The sequence below is a fragment of the Labeo rohita genome, chromosome 24 (assembly GCF_022985175.1).
Source record: "Labeo rohita strain BAU-BD-2019 chromosome 24, IGBB_LRoh.1.0, whole genome shotgun sequence".
Lineage (NCBI taxonomy): Eukaryota > Metazoa > Chordata > Actinopteri > Cypriniformes > Cyprinidae > Labeo > Labeo rohita.
This window is the reverse complement of record NC_066892.1, coordinates 6,386,540-6,409,389: the sequence shown is the minus strand read 5'-3', so window position 1 is coordinate 6,409,389 and position 22,850 is coordinate 6,386,540. Positions and strand designations below refer to the sequence as shown.

The 22,850-nt window shown below is 37.0% G+C and overlaps 4 protein-coding genes across 5 annotated transcripts in view; 2 read left to right on the top strand and 2 right to left on the bottom strand.

Annotated features, from left to right (window-relative positions):
* The window catches only part of yme1l1a (YME1-like 1a), a 416,634-nt gene that overhangs the window by 12,406 nt on the left and 381,378 nt on the right, over positions 1–22,850 (top strand). The window lies entirely within an intron of this gene.
* Positions 485–7,889, top strand: pks1 (polyketide synthase 1). The gene is made up of 6 exons (XM_051098367.1): positions 485–592; positions 684–837; positions 919–1,079; positions 1,367–1,570; positions 1,649–1,830; positions 1,912–7,889. The coding sequence occupies exons 1-6, from the start codon at positions 544–546 to the stop codon at positions 7,438–7,440; spliced, it is 6,279 nt and encodes a 2,092-aa protein (XP_050954324.1). The 5' UTR covers positions 485–543; the 3' UTR covers positions 7,441–7,889.
* Positions 9,120–15,278, bottom strand: ptchd3a (patched domain containing 3a). 2 transcript variants are annotated; one of them, XM_051098369.1, is made up of 5 exons: positions 15,235–15,278; positions 13,558–14,258; positions 12,540–12,661; positions 11,948–12,093; positions 9,120–11,068 (listed from the first exon to the last, which is right to left on the bottom strand). In XM_051098369.1, exons 1-5 carry the CDS (start codon positions 15,260–15,262, stop codon positions 9,120–9,122), a joined length of 2,946 nt encoding a protein of 981 aa, XP_050954326.1. In that variant the 5' UTR covers positions 15,263–15,278. The 2 variants fall into 2 exon arrangements, with proteins under 2 accessions (XP_050954326.1, XP_050954325.1); XM_051098368.1 differs by lacking the exon at positions 15,235–15,278 and having other exon boundaries at positions 13,558–14,460.
* rdh12l (retinol dehydrogenase 12, like) lies at positions 16,550–21,991 on the bottom strand. The gene is made up of 7 exons (XM_051098379.1): positions 21,834–21,991; positions 21,445–21,557; positions 21,209–21,364; positions 19,464–19,568; positions 19,173–19,382; positions 17,565–17,757; positions 16,550–17,056 (listed from the first exon to the last, which is right to left on the bottom strand). The coding sequence occupies exons 1-7, from the start codon at positions 21,845–21,847 to the stop codon at positions 16,954–16,956; spliced, it is 894 nt and encodes a 297-aa protein (XP_050954336.1). The 5' UTR covers positions 21,848–21,991; the 3' UTR covers positions 16,550–16,953.

Below are 22,850 nucleotides of genomic sequence, written 5' to 3'. Positions count from 1 at the left end.
CACTGAAATGAATTTGGTTAATTTCATGGATCCTTTTCAGAGGTCCAGAATAAAAGACTAGCAGTAAACCATTCAGTCTGAAAATCGCAGGTATCAGGTTAGGTGTGCTTAGATGGTCATTGGTTATCTAATTTCAAACTGGTACTTATCATTCGTTATATGTTTCTAAATGGAAACCAATTAAAGCCAATCAAAAGCCCCATGGCTTTGAGACAATAGCTTTGTTGTGTCCAGTGGGGAAACTCAGCAATCAGTGTTTAGCATCTTTACCCAGGTCTGTAATTACAGGGTTTTGTTTCAAACCACCACAATTACTGGTTACAAGAGGAAGAATTGCCCATTTAAAGACCCTTTGTTGTAAGAAATGTGTTTTCCCATTGGTTTTCAGTTGTGAAAGGCTTTATAAAAATGCCTAGATGTTATTGGGAACTGATGTGTACTGGTCACAACCATGAGCAGACCAGTAGAGCTGAGAGATGCTTGTGTTGTTTTTACTTTTTGCAAGGAGACAATGATCTTTGAAAACAAAATATAATCGCTAAAATGGATGAGGATATTGCTATCATTGGAATTGGATGCAACTTCCCAGGAGGTAAGTGTATATATTTGTGTTGTTTATCTACTCTTACTGATATTTGTGACTGTTCTGTGTTCATTTGCATGCCTATCTACTACCTTCGTAGGTGAGGGTGTTGATAATTTCTGGAAAGTTCTTATGGAGGGAAGAAACTGTGTGGTACCGATTCCAGATGAAAGATTTGACACGTCAGAGTGGTTTCATCCTGATGAATGCAAGCCAGGAAAAACACAGACGACAAAAGCTGCTCTCATTGAAGGGTAGGAATTATGCATGATAATGCGTTTGAGGTTTAAGCTATTTAAAAGGTGAAATGATAAAGTATAAGTCATTTTTTGCAGGTTCAATGAGTTTGATCACAAATTTTTTGGCATCAGCGAGGCTGAAGCTGATTACATGGACCCTCAGCAGAAACTGCTGTTGCAGTGTGCATATCGAGCTCTAGAGGATGCTGGGATACCCTTGGAAAAAGCAAGCGGGAGCAGAACAGGGGTTTACATAGGTACATACATTAGATCAGAGGTGTCAAACTCAGTTCCTGGAGGGCCAAAGCCCTGCAGAGTTTAGTTCCAACCCTGCTCCAACACACATACTATGCAGTTTTCAATTAAGCTTGAAGGACTTGATTAGTTGGATCAGGTGTGTTTAATTAGGGTTGCATCTAAACTCTGCAGGGCTCCGGCCCTCCAAGAATGGAGTGTGACACCCATGCATTAGATACATCTAATGCAAAAACATTTTGGGTGTTTTTAACTTTAAGATATTGATAAGTGTTTTGTTTGATTTCAGGTCTTATGAATAGGGACTATGAGACACTTTTGAATAATAGTCCCAGCACAATAACCCACTATAATGGCACTGGAACAGCTATGAGTGTAGCTGCCAACAGAATTTCCTATATCTTCAACTTGACTGGACCGTCATTTGCCATTGACAGCGCATGTTCTTCATCCCTTGTCGCCCTGCACTCTGCATGTCAGGCTATCAGACAAGGTAATAAAGCTATTTTAAAAGTCTGTTCATTGCTTGATATTCACATTGTTAATTATCCTTGATTTACCTCATCCTTAGGGGACTGTGAAATGGCTCTGTGTGGAGGGGTCAGCTGCATCCTTGAACCTCGAGTCTTTGTGGCCCTCAGTAAGGCAAAGATGATCTCACCTGAGGGCACGAGCAAGCCATTCTGCCATACAGCAGATGGCTATGGTAGAGGGGAGGGATGTGGTATAGTCCTGCTAAAACCTTTGAAAAAGGTAAACATTTTACTTTCTTTAATTATTCATGATACATAAAATTCAGTTGTGGTTTATAAAAAGGTGAACGTCTCTTTTTAGGCTCTTGAGAACTTTGATCATATTTGGGGCATTGTGAACAAGACTGCAGTAAACCAAGATGGCCACACGGTCACACCAATCACCAAACCCTCCATGACCCAGCAGGAGGCTCTCCTGCACATGATCTACTCCTCTGAGAATTATCTAGCAAATGTCCAGTATGTAGAAGCTCATGGGACAGGAACACCTGCAGGAGATCCAGTTGAAGCAGGAAGCATTTCAAAAATCATTGCCAAAGCAAGACCTCCAAGCTCAGGGCCTCTGTTTATTGGCTCTGTTAAGAGTAACATCGGACATACAGAATCTGCAGCAGGGGTGGCAGGACTAATAAAAATTCTGTTAATGATGAAACACGAAACCATTGTCCCCTCTGTATTCTACTCGGCAGAAAATTCCAGCATAGATGCTAAAGCGCTCAATCTTAAAATCCCCACCAGAGCTGAAAAATGGCTTTATTCTGGATCCAGGATAAGGATGGCTGGATTAAACAGCTTTGGGTTTGGTGGCACCAATGCCCATGCCATCATCAGCGAGTATGTTCAAGCAACAGTCTCTGACTGCCACTCTCTTGAACCTCTGAAACTGCTTCCATTGTCTGCAGCCACAGATCAGTCTCTACAGTTATGCATAGCTGACATTTATCAGAGGATTTCAGCAGATGAGACAGTTGATCTACAAGCTCTTGCTTATACAGCCGCTTGCAGAAGAAGCCACATGACACACAAATTTAGGAAAGTCTTTGGTGCATCATCTGTGTCAGAGTTAAAATCATTACTCAAAGCTAGCATGAACAAGAAATTAGCTTCAACAAAGCAGGACCTAAAGTTAGTTTTTGTATTTTGTGGGAACGGCGTTACTTATAGGGGAATGTGTAAGCAATTACTGAGAGAAGAACCAGCATTTAGGGACAAGGTCAAAGAGGTGGAAAACTACTTCCAGAAGTTCAAATGCACCAGTATTTTGCAAAAGATTGCAAGCAGCTATGACAATGAAGATATCTCGAAACCAAACGTTGTCCAGCCACTTCTCTTTGCAATCCAAGTTGCAATTGTTCACCTTCTTAGGAACTGGGGCATCAGACCGGATATTGTTCTTGGACACTCTGTGGGAGAGGTGGCTGCAGCTCATTGCTCAGGCCTACTGTCTCTCAAGGATGCAGTCAAGGTTGTCTTCCATCGCAGTGTGCTGCAGACCAAAGTGATGGGTGGAAGGATGCTGGTCGTTGGTAACGTTCCTGTTCCAGATGTTTTGGAAATTCTCCCTGCATACACAGGAAAGATTTGCCTTGCTGCTGTGAACAGTCCTATGTCATGTGTGCTCTCAGGTGATAAAGAAGCAGTTGATAATGTGCACCAGAAGCTTCAGTCTTCGTTTAAGGGCAAGAACCTGTTCCTTCATGTCTTGGATGTTCCCGCTGCCTACCATAGTCGTATGATGGATCCTATACTGGGCCAAATCAAAGATAGCATAGGAGAGTTGACTCTGAATGAAATGAAGTGTGAACTTTTTTCCACTGTAACAGGAGAGATATGTCGTCAAGGGGACTTTGTCACAGGTGAATACTGGGCAAGAAACATTCGAAAGCCTGTAGCATTTGAACAAGCAATTAAATCAATTTCCAACCACACAAGGAATGTAGTCTTTGTGGAAGTTGGTCCAAGACGGGCTCTGCAAAGGAACATCATGGAGATCCTGGGGAATGACACCACAGTGCTTCCTTCAGTGCATCCAGATAAAGACCACGAGACAATGTTCACAACTGTATCAAAACTATTTCAACTAGGGGTCAATGTGAAATGGGACGAGTTCTACAAAGGGTTTGAAACAAAGCTTGTTGCTTACCCAAGGTATCAGTTTGAATGTCAAAAGAATGAGGTATACTTTGAGGACGTAAGACGGGGAAATGAAACAGTCTCTCGCAGTCCACATCCATTGATAAGTACAAGTAAACGTAAAGGGAAAGTAGTCAAGTGCAACCTGTCAGCAGCTACAACCTCCTACCTTTGGGAACATAAGAACAATGGCATCTCCATTGCCCCAGGGGCATTGTATGTTGAATTGGCTTTGGCATCCATAATGGAAACTGCTATTCCAAAAAGACCTCTCAACTCATTTCAGCTCACAATCAACTTTGAAAATTTGCTTGTCCTAACTAAGAACTGCCCTTCTCTCAAAATCACAATTGAGACATCCAAGGACACAGCCGCATTTCAGGTTCAGTCCTCTGTTACTGTGCATGCATCAGGCACCATCAGCCATGGAGGAGGACCAGCTATGATCGAACAGCAAACCATTCACCTCAACACTGTTTTGAAGAGATGTCCATCAGTCATTGAAACAAAGGATGTGTACAGCACACTCAAAGACGTAGGATTTGAGTACGGGCCCAACTTCAAACAACTTGGTGACATATATTACGGACAAGAATTCAAGGAAGCAGTGACCAGTCTCAGGATTCCAGAGGGAGTACTCAACCATCTCTACGAGTATTGCTTGCACCCAGTGGTCCTCGACTACTTCTTGCAAATGTCCTCAGTTTTAGCATTAGTCTCTAGCACCGTCAGGCCTGGATTTCCCTCTGCAATTGGAAGTATGGTTATAGCTGCACCTCCCTGTAAAGAGATGTTCATGTATATGAGACTGACCAAAGAAATGCCAGACTACTTTGAGGTTTGTGGTTGTTTCACTGACAAAGTTGGTCATGTGTTGATCGAACTGAGGGACGTCAGAATTAATTTTCTGGGAAGACATGCACAGATCAGGGAATCATGCTTCTTTCATAACCAGAAGGTTGCCATTCATGCCGAGAGCAGTTTCCCCAGTAGAATCAAGGCTTTGGTCTTTGAAGACACCTTGGGTATTGCTAAAGGTTTGAAGCCATATTTGCACCCAGAATCTGTATTTGTTCCTCCACCTTCAGCCCTGCAGGTCTCAGGATTACAGTTGAAGTCTCTTTGCAGTGCTGCAGACATAGAACTGGATACGATCCTGTTTATCTGGGGAGTCCAGAATATTAGCCACCTCCAATCTGAAGCCATTGTAGAGTCCTTGGTAGACAGCTGTGAACTTTACCGCCAAGTTGTTTTGTATTTACGAAGCCGCAGTGGTGCAGCCTCCATCTGTGTCATTACACACAGGTCAGCGGAAGGGACAGTTGAAAGTATAACTCCTGGATTTGTGCTATCTGGCATGACAAGAGCATGTGCTGCGGAGTTGTCAGACATCTCTTTCAAGCTCATTGACATTTCGGCAGTGTCAAGTGAGGATATAGAAGCACTGGCTCATGTGCTTAACTCATATAAGACCCAAGAGTGCCCAGATGTCTTCATCAACATGGGGAAGGTTTACTCTGCTGTGGTAACTCATACTCCTGTCACCGCAATTGGTAAACCGAATGCTGAATCAAAAACCCTACATCCCCGGGACTTCACTTTGCAGACAAGCAATGCCTACAGGATGACCAGCATATCAGCTTTGCCTTCGGCAAGTTCAGTCCACACTATTGAAAGGAAAACCATTGAGGTTCAGCTGAGTAAGGTATGTGTGCACTCATCGGATTATTTTCCAGTTAGTACTTCAGAACTAAAGTTTGGTCAGACGATGTACTGGAACAAGCACACAACCCAGAATCACAGCCTCTTGGCTCTTGACTTCAGCGGGACAATTACGGCTGTGGGAAAGGATGTCAACAAACTTAAAGTGGGTGACCATGTTATCTGTTGTTACCCAGCGAAAGCAACTTCCAAAGTCGTCCTCCCTGAAGATGTGTGCTTTAAAATAAAAAGGCTTCCATTCCTAAAGGACACTCCCTGTGTTTCATACATCATCCTGATCTGGGAGATACTCCAGTGTGCATTACCCAAGACCAAACAACAGCAAAGGTTGGGAATCTTCTCAACAGTTCATGACTCGGCTTTAGTCAACTTATTGATGCTTACAGCAAGTAAATCAGGCTGGAGTGTTTTTACAGAAAATGAGATATGTGGATTAGTCCAAAATGCAAAGCAGTGTCTTCTTTTTGTGATTCTTCCTCCGTACAATTCCTCAATTTTGACAGAGATTGTCAGTGTTGCAAAAGCAAATCACATCATTGCAGTATGTGGCACCCGTGAGCCATGGCACTCGGCAATAGATGTACTTCAGAGGGACAGTGAGAGAACTTGTTTCCAGACTCTTGAGATGTCCAAAATCTTTCAGAAATCACGCCTTAAGGCACATGGACCTCGGCTACAGAAGTGGCTGAAGGGAATGCACTTGCACAAAGTGTGTCCTTCAATACAAAGCAGTACTTTTCAGATGGTGCTCCCTGAAGGTATGCCTTCTGAGTCTCCAGAGCATTCTGGATCTTATTTCAGTGCAAGAACTCTAGACTTAATAGCTCTGGCCAGGGATGACTCTACAAGCAAGATGTCTGGCATCCCTACACTTTCAAGACCAAAGCAGCTGTTCTTAAACCGAGGTGTGTATATAGTTACAGGTGGTCTCTCTGGTTTGGGATTTGAAACTGTCAAGTTCATTGCCCACAGGGGTGGAGGATGCATTGCCACTCTCTCAAGGAGTGCACCTTCTAAAAATGTACAAGAGGACATAAGCAGTCTCCAAAGGAGATACGGGGTAAGAATTCTCACTCTTCAGTGTGATGTCTCTGTATCAGAGCAGGTAATGGAAGCCATTACCGTGATTGAAAAACATTTTTCCGATTGTCCAGTCAGGGGGGTGTTCCACAGTGCTGCTGTTCTACATGACGGATTACTGGAAACTCTTGATCGATCTCTTTTCCAAAAAGTCCTGCAACCTAAAGTCTGTGGTGCTCTTAATCTTCACTTTGCCACTCTGCACAGCCAAACACTTGATTACTTTGTCTGCTATTCCTCAATCTCCTCTTTCATTGGAAATGCTGCACAAGCCAACTATGCAGCAGCTAATTCCTTTCTGGACACTTTTTGTCACTTCCGACGCAATATTGGACTTGCAGGACAGTCAGTCAACTGGGGACCGCTTAAACTAGGCCTGCTCATGGATAAAGACAATTTTCAAAAGTTCCTGGAAACAAAAGGGCTAATGATCATGGATGTGCCAGAGATTCATGAAGCACTGGAGCACTGCCTGTTAGATAACTATCCCCAGCAGGTGGTTTGCAAATTCAATTTCAGGAACCTGAAGAACCACGTCCTCTCTCAGAATGTGTCTCTCAAGTTTCGGCTGTCTGCCTTAGTGGAGGAAGGACTAAAAAACAAGGTTGTTGAGGACTCCAGGATAAATGTTCAGTCATCAGTAGATGACTGCGTTAGACAGATTCTGACTGAAATTTGCAGTGTGGATACTGATGATCTTAGTGATGAAACTGCGCTCACTGCACTAGGAGTTGACTCGATGTTGGCCATGACATTGCAGAATCGCTTGTTTCAAGACATAGGTGTGAATATTCCTCTCGTTGCTTTGCTTGATCCAAACAGTACACTGTCCTCATTGACTGAATTCATAAAACAGAACACTGATGAGGACTGTGAGGTTTCTGTAAACCTGTGAAGTACACAGTTGTTTTCTTTTTCTGCAACCTTGTATTATATTGTACATAGTGAAGACAACAAGTCAAGTATTCATGAAATGTGACACAAATTTTTTTTTTTTTTTGAGCTTGCTTGTTCTGTGTTTAGCTAAACCTCTTATGAAACATGCTATATTGAAGCTTAACCACAATATTGCATTATATGTGACAAATTGGATTGCAAATTACATGTTAAACAACAATTTTGACTATATTTGATTTCACCTATACTTTTCCAGCCCTAACAATACTAAGAAGTCAGAGAGCAAAGGTCAGGTATGTCTTGTGTTTTTTTTTTCTGCCAAATGTGTAGAAAGGTTTTTAAGCAAATGTGAAGCAACAGGTGCATTAAACATGCTAAACTAATGAGTAAACTAAACAAAGAGTAGTTTGAATAGAAAATTGTATTTTTCCGAAAAAATTGTGATACTCTGCCATTCATAAAAATGAAAAATATCAAACAAAACTTGTGTAAAGAGTGAAAATATTCACAGTTCAGCTAATCCTTACTCAGGAAATCCTCTTTTCTCAAGGAAAACACAACAACACGTGCATTACAGAAGCAAAAGTAATGCGAGTCTTTTAAAAGATACTGAAAATATGAACAGCAGGAATCGTTTTATAACTGTTCATATCAGCCAATAAGAATAGTTACAGTTTGTATATTTAGTTATGTCTTTAATCATTTTTTACACATTCAACAATCCATAAGAAAACATTGCAAACCTCTCATAAATACAGAGCAAAATGTGCTTACATATGTGCATTTAGTTTATTATTTAACAAAAATTAAGAGAACTAAATAATTGTGTTTTTGTATATACACTACCAGTCAAAAGTTTTTGAAAAGTAAGATTTGTAATGTTTTTTAAAAAGTTGCTTCGGCTCACCAAGGAAGAAATTATAGAAATTACTACTTTTATTTAGCAAGGATGTTTTAAATTCATCAAAAATGATGATAAAGACTATTTCAGATGCTGTTCTGAACTTTCTATTTATCAAAGAAACCTAAAAAAAAATTCTACTCAGCTGTTTTCAACATAATGTTTTAAAGCAGCAAATCAAAAAATTAGAATGAGTTCTGAAGGATCATGTGACTGGAGTAATCATAAAAATTCAGCAGAAAATATATTCAAACAGAATACATTTTAAATAGTAAAAATACTTTGGATCAAATAAAAGCAGGCTTGGTGAGCAGAAGAGACTTCTTTAAAAACATTACAAATCTTACTGTTCAAAAACTTTTGACTGGTAGTGTAACTAAATAAAAATATTCACATATCAAGAGGAAACAATAAGACATTTAAATATTTTCTGTGCAAATTGTTCATAAATCCATTCTTAAATTGTTGCATTGAATTGAATCTGATAATTTACGTACAAATGGTTTTATGAACAGCTTAAATGAACACATAAATGAAACATTTTTAAACAGATTTCTTTACAGTCTGTGGTGAGTTAATGCTACAGCTGTTGGGTGGCTAAGTTCTGAAACCCATAAAAAGTCCTAAAATCATTGGCCCAGATGTACCTTTTGTAAAAAATGCCATGTTACATTTGTATTGATTTAGATTTACATCTGTAAATTTAATTTAAAACATATAAAAAGTGTTACACATACAAACAGAACATACTTGGAAGAAATCAAAGCATAAGGATTTTACAAAATGGACAAATCAGAACCGTTGAGAGTGCACACATTTGAATCTTGAATGTGGTTGCTGTTTCCTAAAACACAATTTTGACTTTCCAAGCACTGTTTTGCTTGACATTTGACTTTTAGCATGGTATCATCTGATGGTGTATACATGTGCACCTCATATGTTTGACAATCCACTCTGAACATTGGAATACTGCTTGCCACGCACATGTGGTTATCTTGAACATGGTTATGGTTATTGCCGGTTACCATCCAAATGGCAGAGCATGGCTGAGACTGGCAAATTTGGTGGTTGTCCGGTTGAAAATTGTGATTGTCGTAAATCTCCCGCTCTTTCAGCTCACCATCCTTTGAGTTCACTTGAATGTTATTGGTGTGGTTCCTCATGGCCTGCTCTTCTGGGCCCGACTTGTTCTTAGCCGGTGTGCCACTACAAATGTCAAAGAAAGTCAGAAAAACTGGGATAAAAGTTAAGCCATGAAAGAGACCAAAGAAGATCACCAAGAACATAATTTTAAAAAAAGTTCTGAAGATATAGTTCTTTGAAGCAGACAACACCACCACCCCAAGAATCGTAGACACAGCCCCTTGCAAAATAGGATATCCTAAATTAAACAAGGCCTCGACGGCCTTTTCATTTGCGCTAGGTTTTTTATTCGAGACAAAGGCGTAAGATATATGAGCGGAGAAGTCTACAGAAAAACCAATGCAGACGACTAGAATGATCATGGAGATGGTGTCTAAGTTAACGTCCCACAATGCCATGAACCCAGTGACACCGACGATGACAGATGCGATGGAAAAAGTCACCCAGAGGGAGCACAGAGGATTTGGGATGAGGAGAAGTGAGATAAGCAACATTACGGCTGTCGTAACCGCAATGTTTTGAATGGTATTGCTAACTATTACTGCATACTGATCATGGTAGATAAAGGCGGGGTGGTAAACTAGTAAAGGAACAGGGCACTTTTGTGCAGTCTCTCTTAATTTATTCAACATATTCATCTCATCCAAAGCGGTCGAGATATTTACGGTCTGTATGAAGAAGCGAGATGCATAGATGGAGTTGTTGGTGAAATTGACGTCCTGTTTGAAATCGGAGTAAAAGCGCAGAAATCTGTCTAGGTTATCTTTGAAGATGTCTTCGGTGCTCAGATTGAGTTTGGTGTGATATCCGTAGTACTTGTACGATTTGATCCAGGAGGTGAATATGTCTTTTTCAATGAAAGATAAGTTTTTAAAATCTTCAATGCAAGTTTCAAGATCCGACATGTACTTTTCATCCCAGTATGGAAACTCCCGTCGGATGACGACCATGATGTTCGGTCCGTATTCAGAGAAATACGCCTTCTCGTTATCGTAGTATTTCACCACGTACGAATCGTCAGCTGCTAAATTGCGAAGATCGATTCCTTCTTGAATTTGGAAGCACCCGTAAATGCTAATAATCAAATAGATGCAGTACAACACGATCACAAAAACCTTCGTCCATGATTTCGTCAGAAACGGGCCGTAGTATTTTTTAAAGAAGTGATTCATTGGTTGCACCTCCTCTGTGCCAGTATGGGGGTCATACGCGCCTCCAACGCAGCATAATTCGTACCACTTCGACTGACCCACTGGACACTCTTCCGGTACTTCCTTGCAGGTCAGCCAATGCTTGTTGCTGTTCTCTCGCCGTCCGTTAAGAACGAGAAACGCGCCGAAAAATGTGATGCTGTAGATATAGCAGAAAAGGATGGAGGTGCTGGTGTATAGGCAGAAGGAGCGGACCGAGCGGAAGGGCGTCATGAGGCCGATGTAGAAAGCGAGAACGTCTGTCAGCGTGGTGATGGTGATGGAAATGGCCGCTTCTTTGTATGTATTAGACAGGCGAGTCTCCACTCGATCGTGAACATTCGTCTGCTGCCAGCAAGAAATGAGGATAAACATGTCGTCCACTCCGATCCCTATTTAAAACAAAAAAAAAAAAATCACTGTTTAATCGGTTAACGTGCATTAACTGTACAAAGCTGATTTTATACAGTTGAGGTCACAAAGTTCACCTTGCAGAATCTGCAAAAGTTAATTCTTTGACCAAAATAAGAGGGATCATACACAATGCATGTTATTTTTTATTTCGTACTGAGCTGAATAAGATATTTCACATATAAGATGTTTACATATAGTCCACAAGTGAAATTAATAGCTGAATTTATAAAAATGACCTTGTTTAAAAATTTACATACACTTGATTCTTAATACTGTGTTGTTACCTGAATGATCCACAGCTGTGTTTTTTTTGTTTAAGAGTCCCTTGTTTGTCATGAACAGTTAAACTGCCCGCTGTTCTTAAGAAAAATCCTTCTTTTTCAGCAGTTTTGTGTATTTGAACCCTTTCCAACAATGACTGCATAAATCTGAGATCTTTTCACACTGAGGGACTCATATGCAACTATTACAGAAGGTTCAAATGCTCACTGATGCTAAAGAAGGAAAAACGATGCATTAAGAGCCAGGGATGAAAACTTTTGAACAGAATGAAGATGTGTACATTTTTCTTATTTTGCCAAAATATCATATTTTTTTCATTTAGTACTGCCCTTCAGAAGCTACAGAAGATACTTACATGTTTCCCAAAAGACAAAATAAGTTCAATTTACTCTGATCTTTAAATTCAAAAAGTTTTCACTCTTAATACTTCGTTTTCATAGTAATAGTTGCATATGAGTCCCTCAGTTGTCCTCAGTGTGAAAAGACGTACCTGAAAATCACACATCACATCACAAATAATTAAAATTCTGCAAGGTGTATATAAACTTTTGACCTCAACTGTAGTTATGCTTTACCTAATATCAGGAATGGAGAATTAGCAACTGTCATGACAAACGGGACACCAATGTGTAACATCATCCCAAACGAGGACAGAACAGCCAGTCCAGCAGAAAACACCCCAAATGCAGCAACCCATACTTTGTTTCTAACACAGTCAAACCTGAAAAAAGACAAAATAGATATTGTTAAAAGTACTATCTTTCAGTTTTCAGTGTATTTAGTATCATCCAATTATTTTGAATGCAACTGGGAATTTGGGGGTTAAACAAATCATTTCTGTTTCCTATACAGAGACCTTAATGTGAAAAATGAACGTCGAAAGACTAGGACGAGAAGATGCAAATTTACAAATTTGGAATATAATTAAAGATTGCATATGCGGATATTGTTTTTTTTAAAAAAAACACTACATTTTAATTTAAATCTTCTCAAATGATTTAAGATTTGTTCATTTTGCTGAGCAAGATTCGAAGATCCAATCAAATTATCCTACTTTCCCATCGCTGCTCAAACATTTCTTTAAACTTTTAAAACAATTAAAATATTGCCTGGACAAAAAAAATAAATAAATAAATAAAGTGTGCCTAACTTTTCGAGTTAACATACCTCAAACAAGAGAGAATAGAGAATGCAATGGCAATGACATATGTGATAGAGAAGAGAGGAATCACATCCTTTGTATTCGCCTCAAATTCCACCTGCCTTGACAAAGATGTGGAATGGGTCACCTGAGGGTGCAAATAATATTGACATCATTTCAGATTTAGCTCCTAAGAATAGTTACAAGAACATTTCTTATAGTAATTAAATTAATTTTAAACAACAGCTTCAGTATGAAAAGGATAAATAAATCAAACATAAACATTTCCACCAATATTGCCCAGGAAAAAGAAATTATAATTCATTTAGCTAATGTTGATCAATAGCATGTTGTCACAACGAAAATCTGCCAGTGAATAGCCTACTACAGGACATATAATGTGTGCTTTTTATTTTTTTGTATATTTTAAACATACTTTATTGAATTAAAAAATAAAATGATAAAATAACAACATTTAAATATGCCACAACCCATTCCAACATGGCGTTTTGTGAAGAAGAAAAAACAGACCCTATAGTACATACTAAAGTCACTTGTAAAACCAAAACATTTGAAAACGACATTAAAAAAGCTAACTTTTGACTCAAAACGTTATATACAGTACACTGTAAAAAATAAAAAACACAATTTGTTGAGTCAGCTTAAATAATTTGTTACCCTGCTGCCTTAAAATTTTAAGTTCAGTCAACTAAAATAAGTTTATTCAACTTGAAATGTTAAGTTGTACTAAGTAACAACTTAGATATTTGTGTTTGCTAAACTTAACAGATGGGCAAGTAACCCAGCTGCCTTAAAATTTTAAGTTGATTCAACTCAAATATCTAAGTTGCCACTTAGTATAATTTAACATTTCAAGTTGAATAAACTTATTTTGAGTTGACTGAACTTAAAATTTTAAGGCAGCCAGGTTACAAATTATTTTAAGTTGACTCAACAAATTGTTTTTTACTAGAGACCTTAATTGTGACAACAAGCCCCTTTGTCATCAATAAAGTACTTAAGCAGTACATAAATAAGACCTACCTTAATGAAATTTAGTGATAAATTGGAGGGAAAAACCTTAAGGAATTCATTCAGCCATAAGTCGGTTCTGGAGCGATTATCCTCCTTAAGAAAATAAAACAGGCGCACAGCTTTTGCACTTTTAATAACAGAAGAGTTTATATTCACTCCACCAACCGAATATCCCAAGAAAATGTATGAGAATCCAAAACGAAAGAAGGGAAAGGTAAGTTCGGTCGTTTCTAAATTATCCCCATAATATTTGTGAATATCCAGTATCTTATTAGGGATGCACTTCTTGTATCGTCTTGCGCAAAGTCCCTCAAAAGTGAGCACCTCGTGACCCATGGACACATTTAACTCCTTCACCTTTCTGTCTAAAGTGACTATCTCCTGAAAGGCAGCGTCTGTGAGGATGTTGGAGGATCTTGATACCGCAATGAAGGACGCGTAAACGCCATCCGTGTAGAGTCTTTGGTTGGAGAACACCGAGTCGTTCTGCGGGAAGTTTTGCTGCACGAACTGCCTCTCCAGCTTGGCAGGACCGTTCACAGGTGTGAACTGATCCTCGATGTCATTGGCCTCACGATCTTCTAAGAAATAAAACCCACTGCCCAACACCGCGGAGATGAACAGAGGAGAGATGAAGAACCACCACGGGTAAGTTCCCACAAAGCGGCCGAACTTCTGGAAGCAGATGGAGATCGGCTTCTCCACGCAGTCTGTGGTGCATCCAGCCATGTTCACCGGCATTTTGGAAAGATTAAAAAAAGTTTAGAGGGGGGAAGCTGTGCTAAATAACTTAGATTAATCAAAACCTCACGTTCTCTCTTTAAACTAGCGCTATAAATAGTTTAAACTAGGTATATAAACTAGTTAAACGTTGATTTAGAAAGAGCTTCATAATGCATGCGGGGTATTTGGATATCCTGACGCATTTTTGCGTGAAAATCTACAGGGAACACGAGAGCGACCGCTCACGGGCACATACAGCAAATTATGTTTAGACTGACAAAATAAGCACAAACGAAAATTACTCCTAGTCTTTCTGTATTAGGAAAAGTATGCTTAAATTAAGCCTGATGCACGCATTATTGAGTTATGCGTAATAAAATAATTTTTTAGCATGTTGCAGCAATATTGTGTATTACCCTTGGATAATAGACAATATTTTCATCGTATTTAATTAATTTAATTTAAGATTAAATAAAAGATAAAAGATTTTTTTTTTTTTTAAATAAGTCTCTTCTCATCAAGCCTACATTAATTGATAAAAAGTGCAGAAAAAACAGTCAAATATTTTTTTATATTTAAAGTAACTGTTTTCTGTTTTAATATATTTTAAAATATAATTTATTCCTGTGATCAAAACTACATTTTGAGCATCATTACTCCAGTCTTCAGTGTCACATGATCCTTCAGAAATCATTCTAATATGACCATTTGCTGTTCAAGAAACATTTATTTATTTAATTATTTATTTATTATTTAAACAGTGTACAATATTTAAGGGAAAAAGGAGAACAAAGAAATGTCAAAAATGTACGATTTTTCTATGGCATCAGACCATAAAATCTTTTTGGTTCTGATTGGAAACTTTATTTTTCATAAGTCAATAAATAACAAGATAGCGTCCCTAAAAACACAATAAACTACAGCTTAAAGGCTATATGTTATAAAAAAGGAAACAGGACTTACGTCGCGATTTCTGCTTATTTTGCTCCATCAGGACAGAAGGATGTGAGGAGAGAATGACATGCAAGTTCATTACTGAACACAAGGCTCCATTCATGCTTTTCAATTACTTCTGTGGTTAATTACCCCAACAAAAATGGCTTCAACTCTCTTAGAGCTTGTGATTTGCCAATAGGAGATAATTGAGGGCCTCAAATTATTACCACACAACTGATACTGCTCTTACATTTTACATTATGAAAGAGTAGCCTACTTGGAACATGTCCAAAAACATCCCTGTCATGTCTGAATTTAACAGTAGATTTAGTTTTTATTCTGAGGCAATTTCTGTTGTCCACTAGATGGGGCTAGTGACCTTTTTTGTATGTTTTCCTGCATCACACCATATTTGGCAATGAGTTGTTGTCATGGTGACGGGTCACAAGGACAGAAAAGCTGCAGTTGAAGGTCGTCATGGTGACTGGGTCAGGGGAAGCAGAACTGCCATTTGTGGTTGTCATGGTGATCGGGTCGAAAGAGGGAGGCAGAGCTGATTAGAGGTTGTCATGGTGACTGGGTCAGGGTGAGAGCAGAGATGAGAGATTGTCATGGCGACCGAGACTGAGAGAGAGCAGAGATGAGTTGCAGTGCTGGCATCTTTTCATGTTTTTTATTGTATTGCATCGTATTGTTTTTGAATTGTATTTGACTACTTATTTCCAATGTACTGTACATGTACCTTCATGTTTCCAGTTGGTTTCCAATGAAGTCTATCATATTAAAAAAAAAAAACATAGCCTAATTGAATATTCAAAAAAAAAAAAAAAATTCAAGATTATTTTTCTTTTCCTTTGGACAAACACTATGTAAAGTGCAATATCCAAAAATAAATAAATACCTATGTAAAATGCAAAAAAAATAATTAAATAAATAAAATAATTTTAAATAAAAATAATGCAATAATAATAATAAGATACATTTTATATTTATTAATTTTTTTCTGCATTTTTTCAACCGCCTGATTCTGTCATTTACGTCTTATATCATGTAGTGCATAAATATGTAAAATACAAAATATATGTTTGAATTTCACATCATGTATAAAAGCCTATCATATTTTGTTATATTTAGTGATCTTTTATTATTGTATCATATTGTTTTTTACTTTACTTGACTGTTTATTTCCAATTTATTTTACGTTTCTTCATTTTCCTTACGTTTAATTTTTTTTTTTAAATAAATTGAATAATCTTAATAAAAAATATATATATATAAACGATATACACACACACACACATATATATATATACATATAAACAAATATATATTACAATATTCATTAGTTTTTATTTATTTTCTTGGGTCATATAAAACTCAAAATTTAACACCAGGATCAAAAATATAAATGTATTCAAAAATATTCACATATACTCATAGTGCAATTTTTTCAACCACCTGATTCTGGCATTTACATCTTACATCATTTAGTGCATAAATATGTGCCTGTGTTATTTAGAAAGTTAACTGACTTAAGCAACCTGAGACCAGAATCTACAAAACACATGTTTAAATTTCACATCTTGTATAAAAGCCTATCATATCTGGTAATAATTAGTGATCTTTTCTGCTAGTGTGTTTAATATTAACTATTAGTATTTCTCTATTTTGACAGTGGATGGGCCAATCTCAGGCAGACTGCAGTAAAACTTCTTTAGGAGTCATCAGGAAGATCAGGATGTGTTTTCACTCCCATGTGATGCTGAGCATCTTACAGCTGAGTTCCCAGAGGCGCTGGGCCATCTCATCATCCATTGCAGCCTGGGAGCATTTTGCAGGTGCGCAGTCACTGTGTGGACAAATTAAAACATGGCTGAACTGTTGCAGATTGTGTTATGAAACACCATGATGTCATACATAGAAGTTTATCAGCAGTAACTGAATGCTGTATGATAATAATATGCAACTGAAAGACAACAGAGCATGACCTATTGGACCTGAGTATATTTACGGTGTACGTTGTGTAGATAGAGACTGGGTCATTGCAACTGACATGGAAGAGAAGAAATTGTTGGACAAAGTTGTTAGTCTTTTTCGTTGTGCACAAAAAGCATTATAGCTTCATAACAATTACGGTTGAACCACTGATGTCACATGGACTATTTTAGTGATGTCCTTTCTACCTTTATGGGACTTCAACATGTCAGGTGCGTTGCTGTCTACGCAGGGTCAGAAAGCTCTAAGCTTTCATCAAAAATATCTTAATTTGTGTTCTGTAGATGATGACAGAATTTTCATTTTTGGGTGAACTATGCCTTTAAGACAGACTGCTGGGATTGAGATGAAAATCCACTGACCTGTAATATTTGCCACTCTCTTTCTCCAGTTCAGGGGCCACGGCGCAGTAGATGGTGGTCCGAGCTCCCTGCACAGATGTTTTGGTGAAAGGCTTTGCCATCCACATAACGGCTTGTTGAGCTTTATTCAAGTGCCTCCACAGTTCAGTCTGAACCACTCCAGGATGTAAAGCATACGCTGTTACTCCAGTATCTGAGATGCCACACAAAGACCAGAAAAGAAGGATTATTTTAGCATCAGTTACTTTATTAGAATAGAATTACTTGAAGTGCAAATGCACAACCCAAGACATGATCAGAAATCCAGGGCAAGAGGCAAAAATGCCACAAACAATTAATACGTTTCATGTGTCAGCTAGCATTTTATATATCCTATAAAACTATTTTAGTTCATAAAAAATATATAAACACTAAATAAAGCACATATAATAATCAGACACTAATAAAGTAACTGAATTAAATTAGTATAATAAAATAAATAATTACCAAAAATACAAATAAATAAATAAAAATAGTGCTTGCATCATTAGATTATTGGGAATAACTTAGCATCGGTTTTATTATTGATACACAGTAACTTGAAGTGCAAATGCACAACCTGGGGAAAAAAAATAACAATAATAATTTTTTAAAAATTATATATATATATATATATATATATGTATGTATAATGTTACTTGAATTAAAGCTAAGTTAATTTCGTATTTTTATTTTATTTATTTATTTACTTTTTGCATTGAAATGTAAATAATATAAGTGAATTACATTTTTTAAATGTAAATTTTAATGATATTGCTATTATAATGCTATATTTACTTTTAGGCCAACAGCCCTCAAACAAATTTGATTTTTGGGCCATCATAGTAAAATGTTTGGGCACCTCTGGTTTAGATATTTTATTGACCATTAAAAATAGATTAAACTAAATTTGACCGAAATTAAAAACAAAAAAAAACAAAACAATAATTAAATGTAAAAAATTAAAAAATAAAAACACTAAATGAAGCAAATAAAATAATCAGACATTAATAAGGTAACTGAATTAAATTAGTATAATAAAATAAATAATTACCAAAAATACAAATAAATAAATAAAAATAGTGCTTGCATCATTAGATTATTGGGAATAATTTAGTATCGGAAACACAGTAACTTGAAGTGCAAATGCACAACCTGGGGAAAAAAAATAATAATAATATTTTTTTTTTAAATTATAAATTATATATATATATATATATATATATATATATATATATAATATATATATACAATATATAATATTGAATTAAAGTTAATTTCGTTTTTTTATTGTAAATTTTAATATAATATAGCGCTCAATCAAGTTTGCTCTTGGGCCATTATAGAAAAAGTTTGGGCACCTCTGGTTTAGATATTTTATTGACCATCAACAATTGATTCAACTGAATTTCACTGAAAAAAAAAAAAAATAAATAAATCTAACACTAATACAGTAATTAAATTAAATTAAAATAATAAAATAAATAAATGCCAAAAATACAAAAAATAAATAAATAATATTAAATTATTTCATAAAATAAATAATATTAAAATAAATTAAAACATTGAAATCATTTTAAAAAGACCCACCTTCTAGTCTTTTGGCCAGTGAGCGAGTGAACAGAACGTTTGCCAGCTTGCTCTGACTATAAGCTTTCTGCTTATCATAGTTCTTCTCACTGTTGATGTCCTCTAGGTTGATGGTCCCCCATTTATGTGCCATGGACGAGACATTAATGATCCTAGCAGGCGTTGATCTTTTAATCAAATCCAATAACAGATACGTTAACAGGAAGTGACCTGCAAAAAGAAGATCAGTGTTGATGTCTCCCTTTATTTTATTTTAGGATTAAAAATGGTGTCCAAAGTATGTAAGCTTACCCATGTGATTTACCCCTATTTGCATTTCAAAGCCATCTGCTGTCTTTCCATAAGGACAAACCATCACGCCAGCGTTATTGATTAAGATGTTAACTTGTTTTTCCTCTGAAAAACAACCCAGATATACAGTCATGTGAAAAAGTTAGGACACCCTTTTGAATTTCATGGTTTTCTGTATCAGGACATAATAAAAAATTATCTGGTCCTTGGCAGGTCTTAAAATTTAGAAAATAAATCCTCAGGTAAATATCATCACATGTCATATCACACTGTGTCATTATTTATTTAATAATAATAAAGCCAATATGGAAAGGCCATGTGTGACAATGTTAGGACACCCTATGAGCCTGTAGATCCACTTTTAGCAGCAATAACTTGAAGCATTCATTTTCTGTGTGACTTGATCAGTCTCTCACATCGCTCTGGAGGAATTTGGACCACTCTTCTTTTCAGCGTTGCTCCAGTTTATTGAGGTTTATAGGCATTTGCATAAGCACAGCTCTCACCACAGCATTTGAGTCAGGATGAGCTCTAGACATGGACTGGGCTATTGCTACACCTTGATTCTTTTCTTTTCAGCCATTCTGTTGTAGATTTGCTGGTGTGCTTGGGATCATTGTCCTGTTGCATGACCCAATTTTGGCCCAACTTTAGATGTCGGACAGATGCCCTCGCATTTGACTCTACAATACTTTGATATACAGAGGAGTTCATGGATAACTCAATGACTGTGAGGTGCTCAGGTCCTGTGGCTACAAAACAAGCCCAAAATGATCAGCCCTCCTCCAGCATGCTTGTCTTTTGGTATGAGGTGTTTGTGCTGATATGCTCTTTAGGTTTTCACCAAACTTGGGGCTGTGCATTATGGCCAAACATCTCCACTTCGGACTCGTCTGTTCAAAGGACATTATTCTAGAAGACTTGTGTTTTGTTCAGATGCAACTTTGCAGACCTAAACTGTGCTGCAATGCTGCAATGAAGCTTTCTTCTGCCAAGCCTTCCAAACATGCCATTTTCGTCCCATATTTTTCTAATGCCATTGTCATGAACTTTATCATTTAACATGTTAGCTGAGGCCTGTAGAGTCTGAGGTGTAGTTTTTGGGTTGTCTGCCATTTCTCTGAGCTTTGCACGGTCTGATCTTGGGGTGAATTTTCTGGGACGTCCACTCCTGGAAGGAGAGGTGTCTGTTTTAAATGTCTTCCACTTGTGAATAAACTTCAAATTGTTTGGAAATGGCTGTATTACTCTTCTCAGATGGATGGCAGCAACAATTGCTTCTCTAAGATGATTGCTGATGTCTTACCTCCTTGGCATTGTGTTAACCCACACCTGAAGGCTTCAGACCAGCAAACTGCCAAAGCTTATGCTTTTATAGAGGCGCTCAGACTTGCTGATGATCAGTTCATCAAAGGTATTTGATTAGCAGTGCTTGACTGTTATTTACCCTCTTAATTCCAATGTTAACAGTAAGGGTGTCCTAACTTTGTCACACATGGCTTTTCTATTTTGGCTTTATTTTTGTTCAGTGAATAATGACACGGTGCAATTTGTCATGTGTTGTTGTTCATCTGAGGTTTTATTTTCAAAATAAGACCAGCCAAGCACCTTTTTTTTTTTTTAAATGATGTCCTGATACAGAAAACCATGGAATTCAATAGGGTGTCCTAACTTTTTAACATGACTGTATAAGGAAGACATTTATAAAGGAACTTTATATAAAGGTTAACTACTAGTGATCTTACCTTTATTGATGTTCTCTGCAAATTCCCTGATAGATGTGGAATCTGCCAGGTCAAGCCTGCTGATAACAACATCCTGGTTTCCTGAAGCATCCCTAACTTCCTTCAAGGCTGAGTCGGCTTTCTCCATATCTCTGCATGCCATAATAATACGGGCTCCTAAACACAAGACATCAGTAAGACAGACATCATTTTTACAATATATTAATATAAAACTTTTCAGAAATAAAGCTGCCCACCTCTCTTTGCCAGGTCAATGGCTGTCTCTTTGCCAATTCCAGTATTGGCTCCAGTAATTATAACAGTTTTACCATCAAGTCTGGCATCGGATGACCACGAACGAAACATATTTCTGAGGAGGAAAAGAAAAGAATAAATGTATTGTTGTCATATTACTCAACTTAGTTCTTATGGGCGTTGGTTTGATATGACAACTAGTTTCACGTGCTCCATGGAAAAGCATTAATACACAGTACTTCGTTTTTGCCCAGTCATGTCATGTCTGTCTAATCTATAATATTTTCAAAATATGAATGAAAATCCTGTTGCTTTACTTCCTCGCCACAGGTATTGAGCAACACGTACTGTCAACATCTAGGAAATAAAACATACACATGTCTGTTCATACCTTACAGCGTCCATTTTATGATGATTATATCCAGAAACAAAAATATGACAATTTATAAAACGAATCAAATAAGATTAACCAGAAAAAACAAACTGAGTCTGATCAAAACTCTCGCATTGCCATTAGTGGGAGGAGTCAGATGACGTATAAGGAAGACTGGTCGAGTTGTAGTTTGCTATTGGTCAGATACCACGAAACCCCGCCCTTTTTTAGGTATATTTATTTTTATTTCCAATCATATATTTATTTTAGGTCTAAAAGTATTATAGACGTTCATATGTGTTATATATCAACATAAACATCTATATAACTGACAGAATCGGCGTATTTTAGATTTAAAATAGACCAGCTGACGTGATTCTTAGTTTAACCAGGAGATGTCAGTACATGCATGGTAAAGAAATAAGCAGGTGTCTAAATATTTGCTTGAGGTTAGGATTTTATACAAAGGGATGACATTTTGGTAATGCTTCTGCTTTGCATTTTTCTAATTTAATAAACGTTGTTGTACTATATTGTACTTATAGGCTGTCAGCAGTTTTAAGTAAAAATGTAAAATGCACATTGGAGTTTTGCTTTAATGATGGCATAAACTCCATAATTGATGATAGTGTTCTACAACTTGATTTCCATTCAGTTTTCACCATGTCCTGTGACAAATTAATCTTAAGTACAGATATTCCACTTAAGATTATACAGTGAAACACTGTACAAAACTGCCTTGTCATACCCCAAATTATTTCAATAATTCACAAATGTCAATATTTAATTAATAAATAAATAAATAAAATATTTGTTAATAATAAAATTACACTAACAGTAAGAGTTTTAATGTCTTTCTTCTGCTCACCAAGCCTGCATTTATTTGATCCAAAGTACAGCAAAAAGAGTAAAATTTTGAAATATTTTTACTATTTAAAATAACTGTTTTCTATTTTAATATATTTTAAAATGTAATTTATTTTTGTGATTTCAGAGCTGAATTTTTAGCATCTTTACTCCAGTCACATGATCCTT

Excerpts from the sequence above, each read along its gene's own strand:
- rdh12l (XM_051098379.1), bottom strand. Across the intron at positions 19,569-21,208 it reads TGCAGAGAACATCAATAAAG|AGGAAAAACAAGTTAACATC; the intron begins GTAAGATCACTA and ends GTTGTTTTTCAG. Across the intron at positions 19,383-19,463 it reads AATAGGGGTAAATCACATGG|GTCACTTCCTGTTAACGTAT; the intron begins GTAAGCTTACAT and ends TTCTTTTTGCAG.
- pks1 (XM_051098367.1), top strand. The coding sequence starts at position 544 with ATGGATGAGGATATTGCTATCATTGGAATTGGATGCAACTTCCCAGGA. Across the intron at positions 1,571-1,648 it reads ATGTCAGGCTATCAGACAAG|GGGACTGTGAAATGGCTCTG; the intron begins GTAATAAAGCTA and ends CCTCATCCTTAG. Across the intron at positions 1,831-1,911 it reads TGCTAAAACCTTTGAAAAAG|GCTCTTGAGAACTTTGATCA; the intron begins GTAAACATTTTA and ends GTCTCTTTTTAG.
- ptchd3a (XM_051098368.1), bottom strand. The coding sequence starts at position 14,289 with ATGCCGGTGAACATGGCTGGATGCACCACAGACTGCGTGGAGAAGCCG. Across the intron at positions 12,662-13,557 it reads TATCACTAAATTTCATTAAG|GTGACCCATTCCACATCTTT; the intron begins GTAGGTCTTATT and ends TTGCACCCTCAG. Across the intron at positions 11,069-11,947 it reads TTCTCCATTCCTGATATTAG|GGATCGGAGTGGACGACATG; the intron begins GTAAAGCATAAC and ends TGTTTTAAATAG.